The 27,479-nt window shown below is 41.8% G+C and overlaps 1 protein-coding gene and 1 long non-coding RNA gene across 8 annotated transcripts in view; one reads left to right on the top strand and one right to left on the bottom strand.

Annotated features, from left to right (window-relative positions):
* LOC136837204 (collagen alpha-1(I) chain-like) overlaps positions 1 to 5,373 on the top strand; it is a 505,330-nt gene extending 499,957 nt beyond the window's left edge. For all 4 annotated transcript variants that reach the window (XM_067101875.1, XM_067101873.1, XM_067101874.1 and 1 more), the window contains one exon: positions 1,502 to 5,373. In XM_067101875.1, coding sequence (XP_066957976.1) covers positions 1,502 to 4,058 — 2,557 coding nt within the window. In that variant the 3' untranslated portion in view covers positions 4,059 to 5,373. The remainder of the gene's footprint in view (positions 1 to 1,501) is intronic.
* LOC136837206 (uncharacterized) overlaps positions 496 to 27,479 on the bottom strand; it is a 34,236-nt gene continuing 7,252 nt past the window's right edge. For 2 of the 4 annotated variants that reach the window (XR_010852623.1, XR_010852622.1), the window contains exons 2-3: positions 10,803 to 10,977; positions 496 to 1,692 (exon numbers count right to left, since the gene is read on the bottom strand). This is a non-coding gene — a long non-coding RNA (uncharacterized lncRNA). The remainder of the gene's footprint in view (positions 1,693 to 10,802; positions 10,978 to 27,479) is intronic. The other 2 variants (XR_010852625.1, XR_010852624.1) reach the window with 1 other exon arrangement.

The raw sequence follows: 27,479 nt of genomic DNA, 5'->3' as shown, positions 1-27,479 counted from the left end.
TTTTCTTAAGAAAACAGTTAAATCAGTTTATTTTTATATTTTTGGAGGGGTAAGCTTGTGACCTGTAAGGATTTCTTGAAGTTGTTAGTCAGCCAAAATTTAGGTACTTGAAAGTGAAATGAAACATCTTGGAAAGAATAAATTGGATTGGTTCAGGGGAAATATATTAAATTTGAAATTATGATAAGTTGACCTTATGTTGAAATTATGATGGGGGTTACTTTTCAATTTTATGAAGAATTTTGGCATTACAGGTTGTGCATTATTCTTTAAATGTCAGAGTAACAAAAATTTATGGATTGATTCAAGTTATTTCATATGACAGTAAAAATTAAAGGGACCTTTCAACTTTTATTAGTATTTGGTTGAGTTTAATTCTTTGAAACTGATATTGAGAGTGCACTAAAAAGACCTTGAGAAATAAAATGAGAATAATGATGCCTAAATGAATATTTTCTTTTTAATCACTAAGGTTGCTAAAGTGAAACAATGTGATAATATTGTGTAGACATTTTTATTGAAGATGATGTGATTGCTAGGATAGCGAACAGTAGAAATTTTAGATGACTAAGTTATTGAAATGAAGTATCTGAAGGTGTGTAATTTATGCACTTATATCAAGTAATTCCCATATCCTTTGTTCACTTTATTTCAAAGGTTTAGCAGTCTAATAATATATACTTCCACATGTGTATCAGGTAACACTAGAATTTTCAGGAACTAGAAGTGTTAACTGATTTTTTCTATTACTGTGTTCAAGCTGTGAAAATAACTTTCATAGCTAATCAGATAAGACATTATTTATGAATAGCAAGTATGTTTTAATATAACTGGAAATATTGGCCACAAGAACATAAAGAAAATAAATTGAAGCCATTTCTTATACTGTAATTTAGAACAAGTTTTTATTTTTCATTAAACCAGCCATGTGCTGACATGGGGTCTGCTCCTAGAGCAGCTTTTAAGAACAAACTTATCAACATAACATTCTTATGGGCTGCTCTAAAACAGACATACATAATGTTATAAAATGAAGTACGTGAAAAGGTTTAGATTGATTTTTTTGCTTTTTTGAAAAATTATTCCACAAATAAGCATTAAATCATATGGATGCTCATAAATGAAGTCTTAACATCTGATTAGCCATGAAGATTCTTTTGGCATTAACACAGTAAAATAAAAATGTCTTAACCTTCCAAAGAAACACCTAGTGTTACACAATGTATAAATTACTTATGCAAGTGTAATATTATTAGACTAGCCAACCATATTACATGGGGAATCAAGGAAAAGTCTGATTATACAGTATATGTAATGAAGGCTGGACTAGCCTTTTTGGGTTTTTGGAAACCATAAGCAGAATGATAATGAAGATGTGTATTTTTTTTTATTCCTTTTACTTTCATTGTCAGTTGGTATTTTTCATATCTATAAATGTGGGTTTTTTCACCTTACCTGTTCTGAAAGTATATATTGAAATTAATAATTTTTGTTGTTACAGTATGGGAGATACAAGTGTAGATGGGAGCCGTGTGTCTGGACCAGGAACTCCTTTAGGAGGTCCAACCACTCCACTCACACCATCATCAGAAGCCAATACAAGATTTACTGGTCCAAACACTCCAGATAGATTCCCAGTGCCATCACCAGGTATGGCTGTACCTTCAGCTCCACAAACTCCTCAAGCAACACCTGAAAATAAAGGACCTCAGCAACGATACACTGGCCCCTCACCCCAAGCTCAAACCAGCACTTCAACAACCACAACCCCCACTAATACATGTAGCAATAACAGCAGTAGTAATAATAATAATAATAACAATAATAATAATAATAATAGTAATAATAATAATAACAGTAATAATAGTAGTAACTCTGTCAGTGGTCAGGGCGGCCCAAAGACTCCATCTATGGATACGAGATTTCCCGTGCCATCTCCAAAAACCCCTAGTAATATGTGCAGTGGTCCTACTACACCAAGTGGGCCTGATACAATGCCAAGATTTCCAGGAGCTTCGCCACTCCAGTCTGGGGGAGGAAGCACCCAGACTGCAACAGGAACACCAGCAGGAGCAACAGGAACAGCAACAGCATCAGCAACAACAGGAACAGGGCCAGGACCTGGACCTGGTGGCCCTGGAGACATGGCAAACATGGGATCACGTTTCACTGGGCCGTCGGGTGGTGCAGGAGGTGCATCTGGTAGCAGTAACAATCAGATGATGGGTAAAATGGGTAGTGGATTTTCTATGTCACCAGGAAAAATGACGTCAATGGATATAGGTGGTGATTTTCATAATCCTTCAGCAGCCAACATGCCTCTTAACCCTAATTGTAGTACCCCAGGATCGCTGTCAGCTCCAGGGCCCGGCAAGGTATTTGATCCGATCTCATCCATGGCACAGATGAGCCAGCAGTTGACATCAGGAGGAGCTGGTTCCTCCCCACCAGTATCATCTGCTCCTACTCCTACTATGCCTTCTGGCACAGGATCGATGTTGGGGACAGGTGCTCCAGCTGGTCCTGGTGCTCCACCTACTGGCCCAGGTAGTTGCTTGGGTGGTGGTCCTGCGATGCCAAACAGTGGATGTGTGTCAAGTGGAGCTGGAATGCCAACTGGGCCAAATGTCACCACAGGTCATGTGATGCATGGTGGACCAGGTGGGAATATGATGGATGGCTCTGGAAATATGATGGGAATGCCACCAGTATCATCTAGTCCAGGCATGTTACAAGGGCATGGTGCCATGACATCTCCTGTTGGAAACAATGGTGGTGGTGGTCCAAGAGGCACTTCTCCAAACATGGCCATGATGAGTGGGCCAAATCCTCGCATGGGAGGTCCCAATAACATGGTGAGACCTCCAGCTCCTAATTGTTCTATGGCTGGGCCCTATCCTGGTGCCAATGTTCAAGTTAAACCCAGTGCTCCTAATACCATACAATATTTACCAGCTAGACCTCAGAACACAGGCAATGGCCCAAGAGCACCACCAAGCTTGGATTTCTTACCACGTTTTAATAATCCTAATGAAAACAAAGTGCCCGGTTCTCCGATGTTCCCGAATAGTAGTACTCCTAACTCAATGTGTGGGCCCCCTGTGCCAATGTCAACAATCTCTATGAGTGGACCATGTGGGCCAATGGGTGGACATATGCCTGGGCCCATGAATGGTCCAGGGGCACCAATGGGAGGGCCTGGGGGCCCTATGTGCACTATGGCTGGACCTAATGGACCTATGGTGAATATGAATAACAACATGAATAATATGAGTGGACCTAATGGGCCATTCCCAATGTCAGGGCCAGGGGGTCCTATGGGTGGTCCAGCTGGTCCCATGGGAATGGGTCCTAATGGTCCAATGGGTGGCCACATGGGAGGTGGAATGAGTGGGCACAGTGGACCAATGATGGGCCCAAATGGCCCAATGGGTGGACCTAGTGGACCCATGATGGGACCAAATGGACCAATGGGAATGAACCCAAATATGATGGGTGGTGGACCTATGGGACCTGGTCAAATGATGGGACCTAGAGGTGGGGGTCCAATGATGCGTGGCCCCAGTCCTCAGAGTATGATGGGTGGAATGGGTGGTGACATGTATGCAATGGGTGGTCCAGGTCCCAACATGAGTGGTGGCCCTATGGCAGGTGGTCCCGGGCCAAACCCTGGTGGCCCTAATCAGATGATGAGTGCATCAGGCCCCATGTATGGTCCTAAAACTTCTCCTGTAAACATGAATATGGGGGGAGGTATGGGTGGAGCACCAGATACAGCACAGCCTCTTCCGCCATCTATGGGTCAGTCTGGTAACTTCAAGAATAATCCATTCATGGGGCCTACTACAGCAGACCCTACCTATGCCGCCCAGTTCCACAGCTTCCAGCAGCAGCTGTATGCCACCAATACTCGTGGGGGCCCTAGTATGGCGATGTCTGGGCCAATAGGAGGACCAGGTGGCCCAGGGCCTGTAGTCACAGGGCCTCCTGGAGGACCTCCAGGCATGACTGGTCCTGGGCCTATGCCTGGTCAGGGCTTCCCATTTAACCCCAAGTGAGGCGTGGGGAAAACTACCTCACAGGTGACCTGGTGCTAGCAGCTGCCGCCCAGCACACTCACCACTATGCAACTCTACCCCTCCCTCCTCCTCTGCTGGTAGTCAGTGGTGGTGGTTGTGGCGGTGGTGGTGATACTGCTCAAGTGTGGTGGTGGTGGTGGTGGCGTGCCCCCTCCCCCACAGACCCTCCCTGCCCTCATGACCAGTGAACCTAAGGTGGGTTGTGAGGGTCGCCCCCCACCCACCCGTGTGCCCGTCCAGTGGTGGGGTCGCCCCCCTGCCCCGCACAGTCCACTCAGTTCTCACTTTTCAGGGCAACTTGTAAGTTTGTAGTTTCGATACTGTTACCGGGGTGCTTTGTAGTGTAAGTGATTCTTGCTCTGTTCACCTGTCCTTCAGTGGTTGTTATTAACTGCTTGAAAATAAAAAATAATAAAAAAAGATTTCATACCAGTGCAGTGATGTGGTGGAATAATAGTGGTGCAGGAGGGCTTGGTTAGGAGTGACATCCTTCATCATCATGACGATGCATTGATTTGCAGAGCAAGTGATGTGAGCCGGCCTCATGCACATACAATAAAGTCTTTCGTGTAATATGTCTAGACTGTGGTGGATTATTCTGGGACTCGTAATGTCCCACTAGTGTGACTTTTTAAAGTAAAGGAATTTCTATAATCTGTGCTGTCTGAAGGTGCAGCTAAGACTTCGTTTGATGTGTTTTATGGAAACAAAGTACAATAATTGGTTTACTAAACTAACAATCAGTCTTGTTGTCTTGTGTATATGTGTTATATGGGTGGAAAAATAAGAGATTTTGATATTTAACTAGTGAAGTTGTTCCTGTTATATGTGACAAAGGACAGGTTGTCATGCAATGTGGAAGGTGCTCAGTCTGCCCCACTGCACTGGTTGATTCAATGGCCGACGATGGCATCAGCATTGTACAAATTGTTAAGCCCTCTCATACCACACTACATCCACTGCAATGCAATGCAATATGGATAAGGATGCAGCTGCTGCTTGATAAAAGCAAATTATTTGTTTTTATGAATGTAAAATTCCTCCTCCCCTTCTTCTCCCTTCTCTGCAAGTTAAGTTCAATTCCTTGAATATTTGTATGATTCCTTTGTATCATTGTAAAGTTTGTATTATATGTAAGTTTTGTTTTCCCTTTTTTTTTGTTTGTTTGTTTTAAGGTCACACTTCTGAAGCTACAGGCCGACCCTGATGTTTTGGCAGTATTTTAGAATGTAATTTGAAGGATGTGAACATTTTTATTATTGACAAATTTTACATAAAATAATTTTACAAGAAACCTGATGTTGTTTTTTTCCTTAGTTTTCTGTACGTTTAAAAAAAGAATTATATTTCATTATAGTCCTCTTAAAAATATGGCAAGTGAATTACCATGAAGTTATTATTTAATTATTTACATATTTTCAAACAAACTTTTATACACATTCTGAGTGCTTAGTTGTAATAATGCCATGTAATGAGTCTCTCACTATTAAGTGCTGTTTGTTTCATTAAAATCCCATTATCATATACTGTACTACCTTATTACTGCAGATGTGGAAATACCAGTCACGCCAAATTTCATCGATCAAAATTTCAAAGCCTCTACTGCACCTGCTCTCAGACCTGCGTGAGGCACAGTTGTTCACTTCAGTTTCACTTTTCATGTGCCTGTCTTAGTGTGTGTGTCAAGATTAACATTTTACAATCTGGCAGAGCCTTTGTTATTTTCACTTAAAATGTCACATGTTTGTTTTCAGGGTCTTCAGTTTTCAATTTTTATATGTTTTTGTAATCATAAGTTTGCTTCATTTCTGTAACTGCAAAATTTCTTTTTACCAATACATTTATCAGTTAATTCAGTATTTGTTAGGATGGTAGCTATGTGACATACCAGTTGGTTTTCCTTAGTTACTGCACAATTATTGTTTTATTTAAACTTTTAATTTTGGGTATTATACATTAAAGGGGCTCAAATTCATATATGCTCAGTGACCTATAACTTTGAGTCCTGCAATTTTGTGTGATTTTCATCTCCGTCTGAATGTGTTACTTCTGTGTTTTCAACTAAATTTTCCTATATACCAGTGATCAGTGCTTTAATGGATATGGGCCTCCTCTCAGTCTGTCTCCTCCCATATTTGTGTCATGTGATTATTGTGTCCTACTGAGAGGGAAAGGGACTTTCCTCATTCATATCTTTGCCATGACTTAACAATATTCCTCCTGCCAACGGGAGTAATGTCTGCAGTGTGATGATTGCTCTATGCACCTCCTGACTCCCAGATGAGATATTCCAATCAATTACCCCTTTGACTCATAACTCTTCTCCAGTAGTTTCTATTATGCTTCTGTCAGTGCTGCCTCTGCTAGTTTCTGGTTATGCTATCCAGCTGCCAACTTGGAAGAGGAAGTAAGACTACTTATTCTGCCTACAGGTTTTCTTGGATATTCTGTAAACCATTCAAGCCTTGTTATGGCATTTGCTGACTTTTCACTTACTGAGTTGCACCCATTGCTAGAGTTTTTGCTCAAATCTTCAACTTCTGTAGCCATGGATCTGGTCCATTACTAAACTAAATGTTGATCCATACCAACTGCACCTTCTACAGCCATGACTTCCACTGTACCATCCATATCAACACAAAAAAAGCTGTTGTTTCATGGCAGAAGAACGTAACTCTCCATGCCCCATGACTTGACTCTGGCGCCACCTTCTATAACAATTCTTGAAGCCGAGATTCGTGATCTCTTGAGCATTGGCATTCTGAGAACTACTACTATTAGGATTTATTTTTCTTCATCACTGGAGCCAGCTAGCAGAGAAACTGTGATTTTGCTCCATTGGGGATGACTGCTCGAGATTATTTGTCAGAAATGTGACAAAGGAGGAAGTGGCTTGAAATCTCATTTGTGGTGTCACTGTAGAGATGCCAGTGACTCATATGTGGAATGCTGTCATTCACAGCCAGTTAAATTCATGACCAGCTCACTCTTTGCAAATCATGGTTGAGCTGATGTATCAGTCTCTGGTAATGTTTTCAATTTGAAACTTCGACTCCTCTCCTGCTTGCAATAGGAGGTCCTCCTCTTTGCCTGTCATCTTTTCAGGCAAAACTACCCAAATTTACTCAGCCCACTTCTCTCTCCCAGGACAAAGTGCTACTGGTGGAGGAATGGTGTAAAGAACGCTGAGGATATCAGTGACTTTCAAGATGTGACTTGTTTTGTCAAGGCACTGGAATGGATGTGCAAAATTTCCTTAATGAAAGCCCTTCCTGACCATCTAAAGAAGCTGTGCCTGTGAAATTATTTCAGAATTATGAAGAGCTGTTGATGCAAGGATTATGATCTTCCTCAGGCATAGTCTGTCATTACCACCCCTAAGAATGTCTTATTCTGGATGCAAGGTATTCTTTCCAGGCTTGTCATCCTTCCACTGGGAGTGAGGAATGTGTGATTTTTTTTTTTTTTTTTTTTTTTTTGCCAGGTCTTGTCTCTTTGGTTCTTGCTGAGGTGGATACTTACAAGCAGTTCTGTAGGTAAGGCTCTGTCCTTTTGAATTGGCAAGGATGGGTGCTCAGTGATGCCAGCATGTCTTACAGTGCCAAAATACAAGAAAAAGCCAAGACTTATAGGAGGATGTTCTCTCTCGTAGGACACCCATCCTTGTATTCAACTTACCCTGGTCCTCTTGTCTTCCACTGACTTCTGTTGTGAGGTCCTTACAGCCAGCCCCTTGTCTTTTTTAGGAATCCTCTGTCAACGTGACAGGCTGACGTTTCAAGGTAGCCAGCTTACACATGGGCAGTACTTCCCCTGCATTGATGTTCACCTCAAAGTCTACTCCAGTTTAACAGTTTCTTTTCCGTCTGATGCCTTGTCAGCCTGCATACAAACACTTTCACACTGCTACCCCATTAGTTTGTCATCCTATTACACTAGGCGTTAGTATTTCTCCTGCCAGATGCTCATGCTCACCCTTTTGTTTCAGCAGAGGTGGCTGGTTGCTAGCCAAATTGCTGGGTTGAGTAGGAAAGTGCAGACGAGTCTCTGGTTCCCTCTTAGAATATGTATTCCTCACTAAAGACTTGTTTCTGGAAACACTGGAGAACTCAGGAGAGACAGGAGTAGAGACTTTAGTCACCAATATCCTTTGCCAAAGGGTATCCGTTCCCCTTTCTGCAGCCAAAGCCCCAACGTGTGTTACATCTGTCTGTATAAGAGGCTTCCAGCACTGGATACAGAGGTGAAATTTATGACAGAAAAGTAGGCAACTGAGGAAAAGATACAGGAGTCACTGGTGTTTGAAATTGGACACCTCAGCCAACTCAAAAAGTTCCTTTGCTTGACCTCTTTCAGGATAAAGACATAGGAATCATTAAGGAGAGCAGATTTTCTGGCCTTGTGAGATCCGCAAGACGCTTAATTTCACGCTCCCATCCATGGTCCTTGAGGAAGTTCCTTTGGTTTATGTTACTGGGAAAAGTTTATCAATTTTGTCTCCCCTGCTCTGGCCTGTTAAGTGTTCTGCAAGTTTTCACAAGGCCTTTAGTCCTGTGCCAGCATAGCTCACACTGATTCAGAATTCATCATCAGTGTAACCTCAATGACTAGTTGATCCTAACTTCTTCAAGACAAGATATTCATCATCACCTCCCCATTCTCTTCAGTCTATGTTAATCTTTAGGACTGCAGGTAAACTGGAAGTAAGTAATCTGACTTTACCCTATTCATGAAAACAACTTATCTAGGTTTGATGATGACATTTCCCACCTATGACCAAGTCCTGCCAAGTTTTAATCAGCCATTTGGTGCCTTTAGAGGAACATGCCCCACAGCTTGAGTTCAATCCAGCTGCAGTAGCAGACAAGGTGTTGCTGGACCGTTGATGGCAGCGATCATGTACACTGAGGGTTTCTCAGTATCCCCAAGATTTCATGGCTCCAATATCCTCTGTTAACTCAAGGTTCGGTACACATCTAGCTCTTCACGTGATGAATTGTTGGTCTGAATAAGAAGAGCTTCTTCATACCAAGTTTTTAAAGCTCAAGACCTTTTTTGGGGCTCCAAGCATTTGTGACATTCTTGGGAGGATGAACGATTAAGAATATTGCTTACTGGAGGAACACAGGAGGGATTAATCTTCATGTGGGCACAACTTGACAAACAATCACTGCTCAGGTTCACCCCCAGAAGCTTGAAACAGTTGCCAGTGACCTAAGGAAGTTCTGTGTACTTCTAATGGATTGATCAATAAACAGTAGTGTTTACAAAGCACTCTGGTAGTTATTGGGGACTCTTGCTTGTTGATCTATTTGCAGCATCCATGAACAAAACTACTGATTTATTCCCATCACACCCAGGTCTAGCTGCCTGGAAGACAAATGCAATAATACAATTCTGGGACCGTGTATATGCCTTAACCCACTTCATTCTCAACAGACGGCTTCGTGAAGTTTATAAACATGAGTCAAAACTCCACTAACTGGAAGTTATCCAGCCAAGACTCAGAGAAAGAAAAGCTTTTTGGAAGTTGCGGCAGCTTCAGTCATGACACTGTACATGACTTCACCATATCACTTTTAACAAGGAAACTGAAAGGAAGTCAGATGTGCTGCAAGGACTACACCAGCACTCATTGCCTCTGTACCAATAATTGCCATCATTACCAAGAGAAATTATCAAATGTTGAATGGCATAGAACAGCTCTTTCTGGGCTTTCATCCATCATGGTTTTAAAAAACCATGTAGGGCCTCCTTATGAATTTCTCCTTAAAGCATTTTTATTTGATCCGACTCCTTAAAACTGTTTCTTGGGCCTATGGCCTTTTCAAAACAAGTTGCAAGCTCCATGCTTAGTCTGTTATCAATTGAAATATTGGTCATTTACTGGTCCAAACCAATCTTCCAGTGTTCCCAGCTTAACAGTACTGTAGTTCTTTTCACTATTCCTGCATGCCTGCAACTGCTGCTCACAGTTAGGACTTGCTACTGTATCCTGTTCAAGCTACTGAATTTTAGTTGCAATAACTTTTTCTTTGAGGCTTTTCATTAACATGAGTCATATAAAAGCAATTCTTTTAAGAATATTGTCTCCTGGCTCAGTCAAGTAATCACAGAGATCAACTTTGATGTTACAATAATAAATTTAACAGAACTGAGAATGAAACGACACAAAGTGTTCGGTCTTTCTTCATCTCCCACCTTGAGTAAAATTTGGGGATAGATGCTACCATTCAAGCAGGAACCTGGAGATATTACTCTATTATTCTATCTGAATAATGTAACTCTCAGATATTTGCACATAATATACTCTTTGGAGCCAACTGCTGTGGCAGGTCATGGAAGAACATATGCTTTAATTTTTATCAAAGCTTTGCTGTATTCTCATATTTATAACACTTGGAAGATATGGCTACTCGAGGTTATCATCTTTATGCCTTATGCTGACAGTAAATGCTCAGCCACATTTTAATGCCGACTACATACTGGACACAGTAGATAACAATACTTATGTGCAATAGCTTTCATGCCTTGAGTTTCTGGAGGTTGGCGTCTAATCTCATTCTTCATCAATCCTTCACTAATCCTACAAACACATGATTTCATTTTGGAGGTTATGACCACTTTAGCCTCCCTCTGAAGTTGACATTCAAGCAGTTTATAATTATCATGGTAGTGATTAAAACAAACTACATTATTACACAAAACAAGATTTTTTCATACCAGTCCATCAACTGTGAAGTGAGTGGTCTTCTCCCATTGCAGAACTTGTCTTTTATTTAGTTTTACACACAAAATGTGAGTGAAGCAGGCGTAGTCATGTGCAGGAGTGAGTGTATCCAGTAAAGGTATTTCAATCTTGACTGATACAAGTTGGTATGACTAGTGTCTACATCTGCTGAAATAAGCAATAATGTATATGATTAATGAAACAGTTTTATTACTAATAACATGTATGAAATCATTTTTCCTTGCTCTGAAGGATGCTCAAAAGAATTAAATCTTTCATCACTTACTTTAAGAACTGTTGAAAAGTATTTTCTTATAGAGTATTGTACTAAGATTATAAGATAAGTTGAATGTTTATTTAATGTCCTTTGGTTTTTGATCAACTTAATCTAAAATGTCACAATGCAAGAATAAGAAAATACACAAGAAGTACATTCTAAATGTGCCTTTATATAGTTGCACTGTACAGATCTTGGCTGAAATTTGGAATGCAGTATTGTGAAAAGCCCAATGTAAGATTTATGAATGATACATTATGAAATTAAGATTCTACACATCACATTTTATTATATCTGATGAATACTTTTGTGGATTTTTGCTTAGCATAGAAAACTTTCTTTTTTGGTATTAGATGAGGATGACAAAGATTGTAAGCAACTTTTTATATCAAATATGTAGTATTAACTGCTATGAAAAAGCTTGTAGATATCAACAACTGTAGCAAATCCAAGTGCCTTCAGGGTTTGAATTATGATGTGACTTCACACCATTAGTCATATTTTAAGTTCATGAGAAAGACTTACAACTAAAATTGCTAAAAAGTGGAGCTTCTTTTTAAAGTAACAACCAGGATATATTGGGATGGTTAAAGTAACTAAATGCTGACTGTCTTCACCTATTAGTTGCTACCAAGTTCTTTCTGTTAACATACTCTTCATTCCTTAAAATAGTTTTTGTTACATTGCTTAAGAAATCTAATTGTGAAGGGTGACTTTAACCATTGTGCAATGAAACACCCTGCCTTGCATCAGATTAAAGACAGTATAGTAAAATGTACAAATTTTCAGGCAAAATTATTCGAGGTATTGGTTGGTTAATTCCATAAGTAAAGAGGGCATCATCTCCAGTGACAAATATTCTTGTTTGTTACTGCTGTTATGAGAGGACTGCATTCTGTTTTAGTTTGTTTTGGGGATAATGATACTGGGGTTTAACTAATCTACTTTCCATCATAAAAATGGATTGCCCAAGACTCTCTATATTGCAATTAATTTTATGTGAAGTGCCTTTTTCTACTCATTATTTTGAAAAGATACGACAGAATGAAATCAATAGTTTTTCAAGCGTATAATTTCATAATAATCATGAAATGAATTTCCTCGTGATCCTGTTCTTATAATTACCAATAAACCTCCTCACATACCAAAACATCTGAGAAACAATATGTTGCAGAACAAGACCTATAAATTAAACTCACATAAAAAAACTAAATCTCAAAAACCTAAAGGCAAGAACTACGTTTGCAGCTGAAATATAGGTTTCCAAGGGAGTTCAGAAATCTATCACATGTAATCAAAATACCTTGACAGAAAAGAATGCAATGAAATGGGTTCATATATGAAACAAATGTACAGATATCTGAAGTCATACCTCTACTACTTCTGTTATAACAGTGGAGGATACATTTAGAAGTCTTAACACATTTGTGGGATACATTCTAAATTTTTTTACCCTCATTTTACTGTCCACAAGGTGAGGTACCACCCTTAGTGTTGTTTGCTTTTTTATTAAGTATATCTTAGTTTAACCAGACCACTGAGCTGGTTAACAGCTCTCCTAGGGCTGGCCCGAAGGATTAGACTATTTTTACGCGGCTAAGAACCTACTGGTTACCTAGCAACGGGACCTACAGCTTATTGTGGAATCCGAACCACATTATGACGAGAAATGAATTTCTATCACCAGAAATAAATTCCTCTAATTCTTCTTTGGCGGCTCGGAGAGTCGAACGCTGGGCCAACAGCGTGCCAGTCGAAAGCTCTACCACTCCTCCAAAGAAGCACTAGTGTGCTTTGCATAGTGCAATGTTCATCCCAAGTGCATTACTTTCACTTTTAACTTTGCATCCCTTCCATCAGTCTCCTGTATTTTAATATCCAAAATCTTCAAACATGTCTTACTCAAAATTTCACCTTGTTGAAAAACAAATACTGGTTAGTCTTAACAGGATCAGATCATAGGAGTTGGTGTTCTGGATAAAGTAGCTTTTAATAATAATAATATTGCAAAATTTTCTGTCACAGCAGTAAAATTATTAATTTTACTGCTGTGACAGCAAATTTTGCAATAATGGGCGTTTGCTAAAGAGTGGAAATAATCTTCGTAGTTTTAACACACCCTGAATAAGTAAAGGATTTACTAATAATGAATAAAGAAGAGATGGAACTGAACAAATACTTTGCAAAAATACTACATATCTTTCTTTTCTTTTTCTTTTAACGTGCTTTTATTCCCATTTTTGTATGGGGTAAGCACGATGCCTTCTTTGAAGGACTTTTGATTTGGCTTTGGGGTAGACCTGTGGTCTCGATCGGCTGCCCTGCCTGACATCGCTTAGACCCCGTGCGTATGTTTCATGTATCATACCACTCCCAACGCCCTTTCTTCCCAGCAGCGAAGTTAGTTATTGCGCGGGTATGGCGAGAGTTCGAGACGTGTGAGATGTTTGTTATGTTTTTAGAAGGTGTTGTAGTGGCTTTGTTTTGTGTGTGTATTTAGTCTGTAACATCCATTTGCTTTTTAAGCAAACCTATGAAAATTAGACTAAACTTTACATTATTATTAGACCAGTGTGGATCTCTCATCTTTTCTATTTTTTCAATTTTTGGGTAAGTTTACTCCAGTAACCAATGGATTTGAATATGAAACGCATGAAGAATGGCTAACCTTACAATGGGGGTTCAAACCCATGTTACGTTTAAAATGACACAGCCATAAACCATGCTACCTAAAAGGATGATTTTATAAATACGACAAATTCTAAATTACTTTGTATTTTTCATAACTAACAAACCTGAGGTCTTAACGTAAGGGGATTTTCTCCAGCTGGAGTGTGGTTATTAATAGCACAAGGTTTTGGTGGCAACAGGAGATAGCCAATGGGGAAAGAGGTGGCTGGAGCCCAATCTGGTTTTCCCCTAGCAGATGTCATGATGCTTTAGTTTTCTTCCAGCCCAAAACAAATTGATTTAAAATTTGTCATTTTTTCATATACAGGACAAACCCTTGGTCTTAATGTAAGAGGAGGCTTACTTTTGGTGGGAGAATAAAGTAAGCTTAGAACCGACCGGTGGTTTGGCTCACCTGGGCTCACTTCCTGGCCAATTGTTAGAACACAGGAAGGAGCCGTATGCCTCTGATCTGTTAAATGAAGCGGAAGAGGAGAAAAAGAAAGAGCAAGGAAGAAGGCCAGTCATCCCATTCACTCTCTTTCATAACCAACATCTTAAGTAAGATACAAACCGTCCCACTAGGGGCACTGGATGAGCTACACAACTTGTTGAGCAGCCACCACCAGACCCAAGGAAAAGTATCCAAGGACCAAGGGCAACATCCCACAGATAGAAGGATGTGGGGGTCGTTTGGCAAAGCCATGCACCAGCCTCCTGAATCCTATGAACAAACAAGTTCTTTTTGAAAGTAATGGAAGGGCCAAAGCCCTTAACATCATGGGCTTTTGCATGCACTGTTGCAGCATCTGTATGTGAAGAGGTACAGTACTGTGTGCTTGTTTAATCACTTCATGTAGCCAAAAGGATATGGTGTTCTTGGACACTTCTTTCTTGTTCCACCCTGTGCTAACAAAAAGTCTTCGACATTCAGGTCTGAGATGTCAAGTCCTTTTTAGAAAGCTACGCAGTACCCTAACAGGACATAAAAGTAATTCATCTGGGTCGTTACCAACAAAATTTCCAGGGGAGGGGATCGAGAATGACTCGAACCTGTCATTGTGACCCAAGGGGTTTTGAGTCTTGGCTACAAATTCTGGGACAAATTCAAAGGTTACAAACAACAACCCCTCGAATGTTTAACATTAAAAGAGAGTCCATAAAATTCACCTACTCTCTTTAATGAAGCCAAGGCCAGTAAGACCATTTTGAGGGTTAAACTTCGGTCAAGGGTTCATATGGAGCATGAGTGAGGCTGCTAAGTACCATGTTCAAATCCCAATTAGGAGGCTTAAGATCTCTCTGGGAACAGGAATGTTCAAAACTTCTAAGAAGCATAGAGATTTCTCATGAGTGGAAAGGTTTACACTTTTCAAACACACAACTAATCCTTTCAAAGTTCTATAGCCCTTAATGGCTGACACAGACAGTAACTTCTCCCTACAGCGGAATACGAGGAAGTCTGCTGCTTGTTGAATAGAAGTTTCGATCAGAGAGAAACCCCGTCGACGACACCAATCACAGTAGACAGCCCATTTTCCCTGGTACACAGCTGTAGATGATCTTCTGAGGTAGCCAGACATCTCTGTTGCTGCTCTGCAAGAAAAGCCTTTCGCTCGCAGGAGATACGATAGTCTCCAGCCATGAAGAGATAGGAATCCTACTGATTGGTGGGACCTCTTGATGTGAGGTTGGCAAAGAAAGTTGTGCCAGGGGGGAATCTCCCTCAGTGCCTTGGTCAGCAGAGTTAGAAGACTGGGGTACCACTCTGCATGTGGCCAAAAGGGAGCCACTAGGGTCATCCTGAGATTTTGAGAAGTCATTACTCTGCTGATTTCTTGATGGATCAGGCAAAAGGGCCCCCTCGATGTGGGACCACATTGACGTGGTGAGGGGGGGGCTCTTGAACCCCAAGAATTTGTTCCCGGATTTGAGTCCAAGAGTTCCATATACCATTATATATTTATTTGGATTAATTTTTGTGGAATTTTCCACTTTTTGTAAAATTTATTGGACCTGATAAATATGAAAAGATATCATAACTGAGATTGGGTTTATATCTAAAGCTAAATAGTGGGAACTGTGGTAGAACCATCAACTAACTGATAATGTTCAGACCTGAGAGATATCGGATTGATATCACAAAGGCGGAACTAATCTTTAGGGCTGGACCACGGATTCCAGGGGGGTCTGGTTCTGGCGACAGGACTCTCGGCATTCTATCCGGTTTGCCCATAACATGATTGGTGTGGGGATGATTGTATTCTTGTAATACTCTCAGTCCTAGCAAGCAGGTTTGGTTTACACTTGGGCCACTCTAATCATGTTGTGCCATCCCCTGTGGGGTAGGACATTTGGGAGCTGGTTCTCACTTGTGCCATTGGTGGAAGAATAAATCCCATGAAAGGCTGATGATGTCTTTTTAAGGTTTTAAGGTTTATTTTTTTTCCCCTTCTCTAATCTTTATGTCTAGTTCTTATAAGGATTTGAGTACACCTGGGCCCTATGATGGTGCTAATCAGGCACAGATGATGACCTCTGCACCCAACTTGGAGATTGTAAGTTCTCAAAATGTTGATAACTTCTCCAAAAATACACTGACAAATAGCAGTACAGGTAATAACAAATCTCGTGATCTCCCACCTGACTTCCCCTTCCCTGGACCCTCTAGCCATGCTTCATTGATGACGACTTCAGGCAAGGACTTGGACTTCTCTAAGAAATCTTCATCCAAAATTAAATCCTCAACACAGCCAGGTTGTGTGAAAAATTTGAAAAAACTCCATACTGAAGACTTTCCAGTCAGCTGTGATTATGAAATGATCTCGACAGCTTTGAAATCATTTGGAACTGTTGTAGAAATCAGGATGAACTTTACTGATATTGAATTTAAAATGAAGTTTTTATGATAAAACAAAGTTTTATGAATACTTACCTGGCAGTTATATATATATAGCTTAATCCCTATCGAACCAGCAGGTTTTTCAAAACTCGCGGCAACCACCGAATGGTAGGTGTCCGATAGGTGGTTAACAACCCTTACAGGGTGGTATTTGGAATCATTCCCGTTTTCAGTTCCTCAGATCATCTCTTGCCCGACCTGTCTCCTGAGGGGAGGAGGGTGGGATTTAAAATATATATATAACTGCCAGGTAAGTATTCATAAAACTTTGTTTTATCATAAAAACTTCATTTTTACGAATAGAACTTACCTGGCAGTTATATATATATAGCTGATTCACACATTTGGAGGAGGGTGAAAGACAGCCAACATTGTTGGGAAACAACTAAAAGTTGTAGGTAAACACCTTGATTCCTTACCTGCTAAGGTAGCTGACTTCAAAGGTTCCCGCCTCTTGAGTCGCTTTCCCTTAGGAGCGCCAGCCAGGTGAAGACCTGTTATGCTGAAACAACTCAATCGAGTCTGTCAAACGGGGTGAGACCAACAACGTGACTAGACTTCTGTACTTCCTATTCCCCCTTCTATTACCTGTACCCTTACTCAATCTAACCACCTAACCTTGCAGACTAGGTATACACCTATCTAGTTAGACTGGGGTTGCTGTTCCCACAAGGAAGCTTCCTCGGACAACCATAAAAACACCAGCCCAATTACAGGTATCCCAAACAAAAGTTAAGGTTGAGGGGAGGCAGTAACTCCTTTACCCAATACCGAAGCTGTAGCTACATATGGGCCCAAGGTGTAACATTTCTCATAATCGACTCTTACCTCTCTGAGGTAATGAGAAGCGAAAACAGAGTCACTTCTCCAAAAAGTGGCATCCATAATTTGTTTAACTGACATATTCTTCCTATATGCCAGAGAAGTTGCAATGGCTCTTATTTCGTGAGCCTTCACCTTCAACAAACCAAAGGTCTCCTCTTCACATAAAAGGTGAGCTTCTCTTATTGTCTCCCTCAAAAAGAATGATAACGCATTCTTCGAGAGGGGCTTTTGAGGATCCTTCACTGAACACCACAAGGAACTGGAAGAACCTCTTACGTCCTTTGTCCTAGAAATATATGCTTTGAGGGCTCTAACTGGACAGAGGAGTCTCTCCTCCTCTTGGCCCACTAAATCAGTGAGGTTAGGAACCTCAAACGTCCCCCGGCCAGGGTTTGGAAGGGTTCTCATTCTTAGCAAGGAAGTCGAGCCTTAATGTAAATTGCTCCATTACGATTGAAGCCTACTTGCTTCTGAATAGCCTGAATCTCGCTGACCCTTTTGCTGTAGCAAGAGCCAGAAGGAAAAGAGTTTTCTTCATTCGTCTCTCAGGGTTGCTTGCGAGATGGGTTGAACTTCCTGCTGCGCAAGAACTTCAAAACCACATCCAAATTCCAGGACGGGGGTCTCAAAGTCTGCTTCGTTGTTTCGAAAGACTTTAAAAGGTCTCTCAAGTCTCTATCTTGAGACAAATCTATGCCTCTGTGCCTAAAGACGGTAGACAACAAGCTTCTGTATCCTTTTATGGTGGATACGGCCAGCTTAGAATCTTGCCTGAGGGACAAGAGAAAATCAGCTATCTGGCTCACAGAGGTAGTGGTTGAGAAACCTTATGCTGCTTACACCAAGATCTAAAGGTTTCCCACTTTGATTGGTAAACTCTCTGTGAAGAGACCCTCCTCGCTCTGGCGATAGCTCTCGCAGCTTGAGCTGAAAATCCTCTCGCTCTGACAAGCTTCTCGATAGTCTGAATGCAGTCAGTTGAAGAGCGAGGGGTTTTTGATACCTCTCAAAGTGGGGCTGTCTGAGAAGCCTTGGACTTGGGGAAGACTTCTCGGAGAAAGTCCACTAACATCTCCACCACCTCTGTGAACCACTCTCTTGCTGGCCAAAAGGGGCTATCAGGGTCATTCTCCCTGAATCTAGGAGGGCGAATTTCTTGACTACTAGATTGATAATCTTGAACGGAGGGAACGCATAAGTGTCTATCCCCGTCCAGTCCATCAAGAAGGCGTCTACTGCTATTGCTTCTCTGTCCGGGACTAGAGAGCAGTAGTTGGGGATTCTCTTGTTCTGGCTGGAGGCGAAGAGGTCTATTGAAGGCCTCCCCCATAACCTCCACAGTTTCTGGCAAACTTGAAGATTGAGAGTCCATTCCGTGGGCAGAACTTGCCCTCTTCTGCTGAGCATGTCTGCTCTTACATTCTTCTGCCCCTGCACGAATCTCGTCAAGAGCTCCACTCTGTGGTCTTTTGTCCACAGAAGGAGCTCTCTTGCTGTTTCGTAAAGAGGCAAAGAATGAGTCCCTCCTTGTTTGCTGATATACGCTAGAGCCGTGGTGTTGTCGGAATTCACTTCTATTACTTTCCCCGCGACAGATTCCTTGAAGGCTTTTAAACCTAACCAAATGGCCATCAACTCTTTCCTGTTGATGTGCCATCCGATTTGTCCCTCTTCCCAAGAGCCTGAAACTTCCTTGTTCTCCAGTGTTGCTCCCCATCCTGACTCCGAAGCATCTGAGAACAACACTAGGTCTGGGTTCTTTCTGCGTAGGGAGATTCCTTCCCCTAAGATCGACGGATCCAGCCACCAACTCAGATGCTTCTTGATCTCTGCTGGAATGTGGAAGGAAAATGAGTCCTCCTGATTCTTCCTGTCCCAGATTCTTGAAAGGAAGTGTTGCAGAGGTCTGAGATGCAACCTTCCCAGAGACAAATTTCTCGGCGAGGAGAGGGTGCCCAACAAACTCATCCACTCCCCGCCCGAGCACTTCTGCCTCCCAGGAAATACTGAACCTTCTCGAGGCACTTGGTTTGCCTTTCTTGTGAGGAGAAGCCGAAAACGAGCTGAGTCCAGAACTATCCCCAAATAAAGAATCGTCTGACTCGGTTCGGTCTGAGACTTCTCCTTGTTGATAATGAGACCCAGATCCTGAGCTATCAGAAACGTCTTGCGTAAGTCCTCCAGACACCTGTTCTTGACTGGGACCTTATCAGCCAGTCGTCTAGGTACAGGGATACTCTTATCCCCTCTTGATGAAGCCATCCTGCCACATTTGACATTACTCTGGTGAACACTTGAGGGGGCTGTGCTGAGGCTGAAACAAAGAGCTTTGAACTGGAAGCATTTGTCCTGGATTACAAACCTTAAAAACTTCCTTGAAGTCGGGTGGATGGGGATATGAAAGTAAGCGTCCTGCAGGTCCAGGGATACCATCCAGTCCCCTGGGCGGACTGCTGCCAGCACAGACTGAGACGTCTCCATGGTAAACTTGGTCTTCTCCACAAATCCGTTCAATGTGCTGACATCCAGGACCGGTCTCCATCCACCCGAACTCTTGGGCACTAAAAACAGACGATTGTAGAATCCTGGGGATCCTAGTTCCAAAACTGTTTCTATCGCTCCTTTCTCCAACATCTGGTCTACTAGATTCAGGAGTGCCCCTTGTTTCAATGCGTTCGAGTACTGAGCCACTAGGGCTCGTGGCGTTGTTGAAAGCGGCGGTTTCCCCGTAAAGGGAATCTTGTACCCTTCCTTGATGACTGAGAGGGACCAGGTGTCCGCCCCTCTTGCTTCCCATGCCTGCCAAAAGTGAGACAGCCTTGCTCCTACTGCTGTCTGGAGGACTTGTTTCTCAATTCCTAGAGCGTGTTCTAAACGTCCTTCTGTTCGCTCTACCCCCTGTTTCTTGTCTTCTTCCTCTGAATTCAGTTCTAGAAGGAACTCTGCCCCGAAAGGGCTGCTGAACTCTCTTTTCCTCCTTTTTGGCAGCTGGAGGAATTGCCGGAGAAACCTCCTAGCCGAGCGAGTAAGTAGATCTTGCGTAGCTTTATGTGCCAGAGTCTGAGAAATATCCTGACCAAGGACTCCGAAACAAATGCTCCGAGAGGGGGTATAGGAGCTCTGCCTTCTGTGAGACTGTAGTAGATTTGGACGTGAAGGAGCATAACAAAGCCCTCTTCTTCAAAATCCCTGCAGTAAAAGAGAAGCCATCTCATTTGCTCCATCCCTCAGAGCCTTATCCATACAGGCCATAATACTGGAAAGGTCTTCAATTCCTGTTGCCTGAATGGTTTCCGTCCTCTTGATAGAATTCCAACAGACCAGTCTAAAAAACTAAACACTCAAAAAGACCTAAAAATTCCTTTAATGAGATGGTCTAGTTCCGTCATCGACCACATCACCTTAGCTGAGTTAAGGGCATGTCTTCTAGAAGAGTCTACTATACCAGAGAAGTCCCCTGGGAGAGGCAGGTACTCCCAGGCCAAGAGCTTCTCCAGTCTCATACCACATGCCCGCCTTGAAGCAAGCCTAGCTGGAGGAAACGAGAAGGAGGACTTCACTGCTTGCCTACGCTCCTTAAGCCAGTTATCAATCCTGGTCAGAGCCTTCTTCGCAGAAATGGAAAGTTTCATTTTAATAAAGGCTGACTGCTTCCTCGATTTCTTCCTGTTAAACTGGGACTGAGGAGAACGAGGAGCAGCAGGCTTAAACTCCTCCCCATACAGCTCCAAAAGAGAGCGAGAAAGAACCTTATAATCATCAGCCGCACTAGAAGGTTTATCTTCGTCCTCTGAAACGTCTTCCAAATCATGCATTCCTTCCAACTCCGTCTCTTTCTCTTTTTGCTGTATTGCGCCCGGGGAGGACGTACGATCACCGAAAGCGTCCTGGCGGCGAGAGCTGGTTGCGTCCTGGCGGCGAGAGCTGGTTGCGTCCTGACAAACCGCCCTAGAAGCATCCTGATGTCGAGAGCTGGATGCGTCCTGGTATCAAGAGCTGGAAGCGTCCTGGCGTCGAGCGTTGGATACGTCCTGGCGACGAGAATTGGATGCGTCCTGGCGTCGAGAGAATTCACTGCGTTCTTTCCTTCCTGGAGAACCGAAGTCGTAATCTTGCTGAACAAAGGAAGAATGTTCCCGGCAAGAGGAAGAAAATTCCTGTCGTTTATAGCGTGGAGAGGAGAAGAGTCGAGCCTCAGGAGAAGAACCCTGAGGTTTTTGCTTGGGAGAAAGAGAAGACTCTTATGTCCCAAGCTAGAACTGCGCCACTTGTTGACTCGAACGGGAGAGGATCCAGTTCTCTCTTATCTCTAGAAGAAACCTCAGCAGGAGACTCCCTTCTAGATCTCTTCACTGGTAACTTGGAGTCCTTACGTCTGACCGACTGGGGGGGGAGGACGACTAAAGGCCTGAACAAGAGAAGCCAATTGGCCTTGCATGACGGTCATAAAGGATTTGCCGCAGCAGCTGCATCTTGAGGTTCCGAGGGAGAAGGTGGTCGAGTCAAGCTGGGAGAAGGAGAAGGATTTCTCGAGAATTCTCCGGAAGCAGAAAGAAGAGATCTCTCTCTCCTCCATACAACAAGAGGAGAACACTCCGAAAAAGATCTTGACCTTTTTGCTGGAGAGACGTTCGGTCGTCGTCGGAAGCAAAAGATTCAGGGCTACTCCACGTGCCCGAAGGGGGGGAGAGCGAGTGCGAGGTTGATCCTCTTGCTGCAACCATCTTCTTTTGGTCGGTCTCGAATCCTCATACTGCCATCTACGTCTAGGAGAGGGGCTAGGAGAAGACGCAAGCCCTTCCGACACGCCTTTCCTGTGGCGGTCATAAGCAGCCTGGGAAAAAGCAACAGGACTGCTTGAGGCGACGGCTGACCGAGGATACGTCCCTCTCACCCCCTTACAATTGTCGACGTACCTTCTCCCTTGGTCCTGGGAGCTTGGTAGAGGTCTAGATCTAGGGGCATGACAGGGTCGATCAGTCGCCACCTCCACTGCACTAGCACAAACACTATCACAAACTTCACTTGTACTCTTACCTTTCTCCAAGGCTTCAAGTTGATCCTTTAATTCTTTCATCTCAGCCGCCATCCTGGCGAACTGAGGGTCCATAACAGCAGATACAGTTCCTGTAGAAGGAGCAGGGCTTACCACCCCGGGAGAAGGATCTACTTCTAAGGGTGATTTAGGAATAGAAGGGTTAAAAGAAATGTCTAGGCTAACATCACTCACAGACCTAGATTTAGATTTAGAAGCCCTCCTTAACTTATCCATCTCTAATTTACGCACATAGCGTTTCATTTCCATCCATTTCTTTTCATCCAAACCCTCGCATTCTTTACATCTTTTATCCAAGGCACACTCAAAACCCTGCACCCTAAACAAACAGTGTGAGGGTCCACGGCTTTCGGCAACCTAACCTTGCATTCCTCATTCACACACTCGAAAAAACTTAGGATCAGACATCTTATCCAAGAACAGTCAAAAGAATAAATCAAAACAAGCCACAAAAGCGATTGCCAATCAAAGGTCAATATCGTCACCAATAAAAGGCCAAACACAGCGACCTAGGGAAGCGAGCTAAAAACCCGACGGAGAACCAACAACGATGTTGTCAGTCCAACCGGCAGAGATGATCTGAGGAACTGAAAACGGGAATGATTCCAACTACCACCCTGTAAGGGTTGTTAACCACCTATCGGACACCTACCATTCGGCGGTTGCCGCGAGTTTTGAAAAATCTGCCGGTTCGACAGGGATTAAGCTATATATATATATATAACTGCCAGGTAAGTTCTATTCGTAAAATGGGAAGCTTTGGTTACCTTTAGTAGCCATGATGAGGCTCTAAAGGTTAGTAGTATGATAAGTGCCATACAAACAGGTCAAGCTACAGTAAGAAGAGCCTTAACAGACAAAGTCCCCAAAGACACGGATGTTTATGTGCCATCTAAATGGGCTCAGGATAAACCAGAGAGAAAGTAGAATGCAGAAGTAAGGACTCCTAAACCTATGTGGCCGGTAGCTTCAGCCAAGGAGGAAAATTATTACTATAAATTTTGCAGGTTTCTTCAGAAAAAGGTGGGAGGAATAAAGAGTGGTGATATTTCTCGTTTTGGGAAGACACTGTTCTTATTCATGTCATATCCACAACCCAAGCATATATGCTGACCTTGCTGGTCTTTAAAAATGATGAAATGATTACAAAGATCAAGCCCCACTTAGGCTTTAGCTATGGGAAAGGAGTACTGTTTAATAAAGACCTATATGACATGACAGAAGAAATTCTAGAAATGAGCCCCAGTTCAGTTTGGAGAGTGAAAAAGGCAGTTACTGCCAACATGATCATTTTAACCTTTGTAGACTCTGAAGTACCATCTCATGTCATATCTGAAAATGAAAGGGTAAGAGTATGTCCTTTCCAGCAAAGACCAATGCAGTGCTATCATTGTTTTAAGTTTGGTCACTCACCTAAAAACTGCGAAAATGCTAAAATTTGTATAAATTGCTCTGGTGTCCATCATGATGATGTATGTAACAGAAAAGTAAAATGTGTTAATCATCAACTGGAACATAAATCCAATAATAAAAATTGTGAAATTTACAAATTTGAACTGTCTGCACTAAATAAAGCCAATGTAGAGCATATATGTATTGGTTTTGCAAAAAGACAATTAGGACAACAACATAAGGCTACAGCACAAGCCTCCAAGGAGGATAAGATGGCACTTAACCCAACCACCTTGGAACTGTCTCAGGCAGAGTCTCTACCTGATTTAATGGAGTCTGAGGAGCAAAAGCACCAAAAGAGGAGACATTCCCCCCTCATCCTCTCCTCCCTCAAATCCAACTAAACATGCATCACTTAGTAATAGATACGAAGTACTAAGCTCGATGCAAGAACCCCAGCCTGAATTTAAACAAACTGACATGAAAGGGAAACAAAGTGACACCAGTAAATCAACAGATAATAAACCAAGCCTGTCAAGACCAGTCCTTTCCAAATCATCTCTTGACAATGCTCATAAACAAAAGAGAGTAAATGAGAAGGCTCCATCCAAAGGGTCTTCTATCAAGCCCAAAAAATAGTTTTCACATCAAGGTCTTAGGGCTCGAAGTGAAGAGCTGAAGGTATTGCTCCATGATCATAGCCCAGGTATTGTATGTCTCCAGAAAACTAAGCTTGGAAGCACACAATATAATCCTGGGTTAAATTACAGAATATAAGATTCTCCACCACCAATCGGAGATAGAACTAAGGGAGGTGCAGCAATTATTACGCATAAATTGTTGCAACACTCCTTGCTATCAATTAACACTCACCTACAAGCTATAGCAGTAACTTTCATTTTAGACAAGCAGATTACAGTCTGCTCCATCTATCTTCCTCCTGATTTGGATTTCACTCATAATGATATTCATTTACTGATCAATCAGCTTCCTACTCCTTTCCTCCTCCTTGGAGATTTTAAAGCTCACAACCCCATTTGGGGTGGGAACACAGCAGATGCATAGGGTAGGATGTTGGAGGGTATTATGGATGGTCATAATATCACTATACTTAATAATGGAGCCACGACTTACCATAATGTCTACTCCAATACCTACTCAGCTATCGATCTGAGCATTTGCTCATCTAATATTTACACTGATTATGAATGGTCAGTAAATGAATATCCAAATGGGAGTGACCACTTCCCAATTAATATAAAATCAGTTAAGAATCAGCCATCTGAGTCACCTCCCAAATGGAAGGTAGATGAAGCAGACTGGAAGAAATTTAGCAAGTCTGCTTTCATGGAGAAGAATGTAAAATCATTTCCGTTCATCTCAGAGGCATATAATTATTTTAGTGACACTACCATCAACAGTGCAATTGCCTCTATTCCAACAACAAAAGGAAAGCCCTCTAGACCAGCAGTTCCTTGGTGGAACAAAACCTGCAGTAGTATGAGAAAGATAACTAGAAAATGCTATAAAAAGTATAAGAGGAGTGGAACAGCACAAGCCAAAGTTATTTACCAACATGCTGTGACCAAACAAAATAAATATTATAAAAAAGCAAAAAGAGAGTCATGGGTGTTCTACATACACGGCATTAGCTCAAAAACGCCATCCAAAATGATTTGGAAGAAAATTAAAAAACTAAATGGCAAGTTTGTCTCTGAACCTCTGCCTACCCTCAAGATAAATGGTGACCTAATCACCCAATCAGAAAGGGTCGCAGAAAAATTAGAACATTTCTCGAGAATATCAAGTAATGAGAACTATTCTCGAGAATTCCAAGACATTAGAAATGCCCAGATTTCTCTTGATTTATGTGAAAATAATTTTGAACCATATAATGCAAAATTTACACTACAGGAACTCAAAGATGCCTTGCAGAATACCAATCCATCAGCACCTGGTGAAGATAGAATATGAAATGCTGAAACATCTAACAGAAAAGTCAAAGAAATTTCTTTTAGATATAAATAAAATCTGGGAAACTGGTATTACTCCTAAGAGCTGGAAATTATCATTAATCCTCCCTATGAAGAAACCAAATAAAGATACTTCTTTACATAGCAGCTACAGACCAATAACTCTCACCTGTTGTGTTTGTAAGCTGATGGAAAAGATGCTTAACACCAGACTTCTATGGCACTTAGAAACAAATAAATTGCTTTCTCCATTCCAGTTTGGCTTTAGGAAAACAAGATCTACTTTATATCCCTTGCTCAGGCTCTCAAACCAAATAGCCTACAAGGTTTTGCTAAACAGAGCCAAACAATAGGAGTTTTCTTTGATTTGGAAAAGACATGACACCACATGGTGTTCTGGTATTATAAAAAAGTTGTATGCATTAAAGGAAAAATTATCAGATTTATAAATTCGTTTTTATCAGAAAGATATATAAAGGTAAGAGTTGGGAATCATGTATCGCAACTTTTCTTACAAGAAGAGGGAGTTCCTCAGGGTAGTGTCCTTAGTGTCACCCTCTTTGCTGTTGCCATTAATGAAGTATTAGGAAAGATATCATCACCAGTAAAAGGCTCTTTATTTGTAGATGATTTGGCTCTGTACTGCACAGGATATGATACAGTATCTACTAGCAGTTTCATGCAAAGAGCCATCGATAAAGTAAGCAAGTGGGCTGATGAGCAAGGATTTTGATTCTCCGAACCAAAAACTGTTGCTCTTCGGTTCTCCAGGCACCGAACTAAGGAAACCATTCCAACTCTTACCTTAAATGGAATTCTTTTACCTTACTCTACTGAAGTAAAATTTTAAGGAATGGTCTTTGATGAAAAGCTCACTAGGAATACTCATACTGACCAGTTAAAAGTGAAAGTGAAGAGATCACTAAATATTTTAAAAGTAGTATCTAATTTTAATTGGGGTACTGATAAGAAATCGTTGTTAAGGCTTTATAATGCAGTATCTTTATCGAAGTTAGAATATGGCTGCCAAGTATACTCATCTGCTTCAAAGACTAAACTTAAGGAATTGGAAGTTGTGCATAATAAGGGGCTAAGGATCTGCACTGGCACTTTTAGAAGTTCACCCACTGAAAGTATTTATGTAGACTCCCATCCGCTGCCACTGGAATTAAGGAGGCATGAGCTAGGTCTGAGATAAACCATACGGCTGAAAAGCTCAAAGGAGAATCCTTCTTTTGAGATCTTAAAACATGTGACTCAAGGCTTTTTGGATCTAATCTTCAATACCATTTCAAATCAGACAGCTGGGTGAAATGGAGGATGAAAGTATAAAAATGCAGAAGATCCTACAAGTTAAACATCCTGCTATCCCTCCATGGTTTATTCCAGCAATAGATGTCTGCATTAAAGAGATAGAGAAGAAAGGTCGTCCGGAAGAAATCAGAAACAAGTTTTTGGAGCATGATGAGAGGCATATAAATGACAGGAAAATCTATACTGACGGATCAAAATCAGAAGATGGAGTGGGATGTGCAGTGGTGTGTGAGGGGGGAATCTTGTATAAAAAAAGTTACC

This window comes from Macrobrachium rosenbergii, chromosome 58 (genome assembly GCF_040412425.1).
Source record: "Macrobrachium rosenbergii isolate ZJJX-2024 chromosome 58, ASM4041242v1, whole genome shotgun sequence".
Taxonomy (NCBI): Eukaryota; Metazoa; Arthropoda; class Malacostraca; order Decapoda; family Palaemonidae; genus Macrobrachium; species Macrobrachium rosenbergii.
This window is presented reverse-complemented; position numbering and strand designations above follow the sequence as displayed.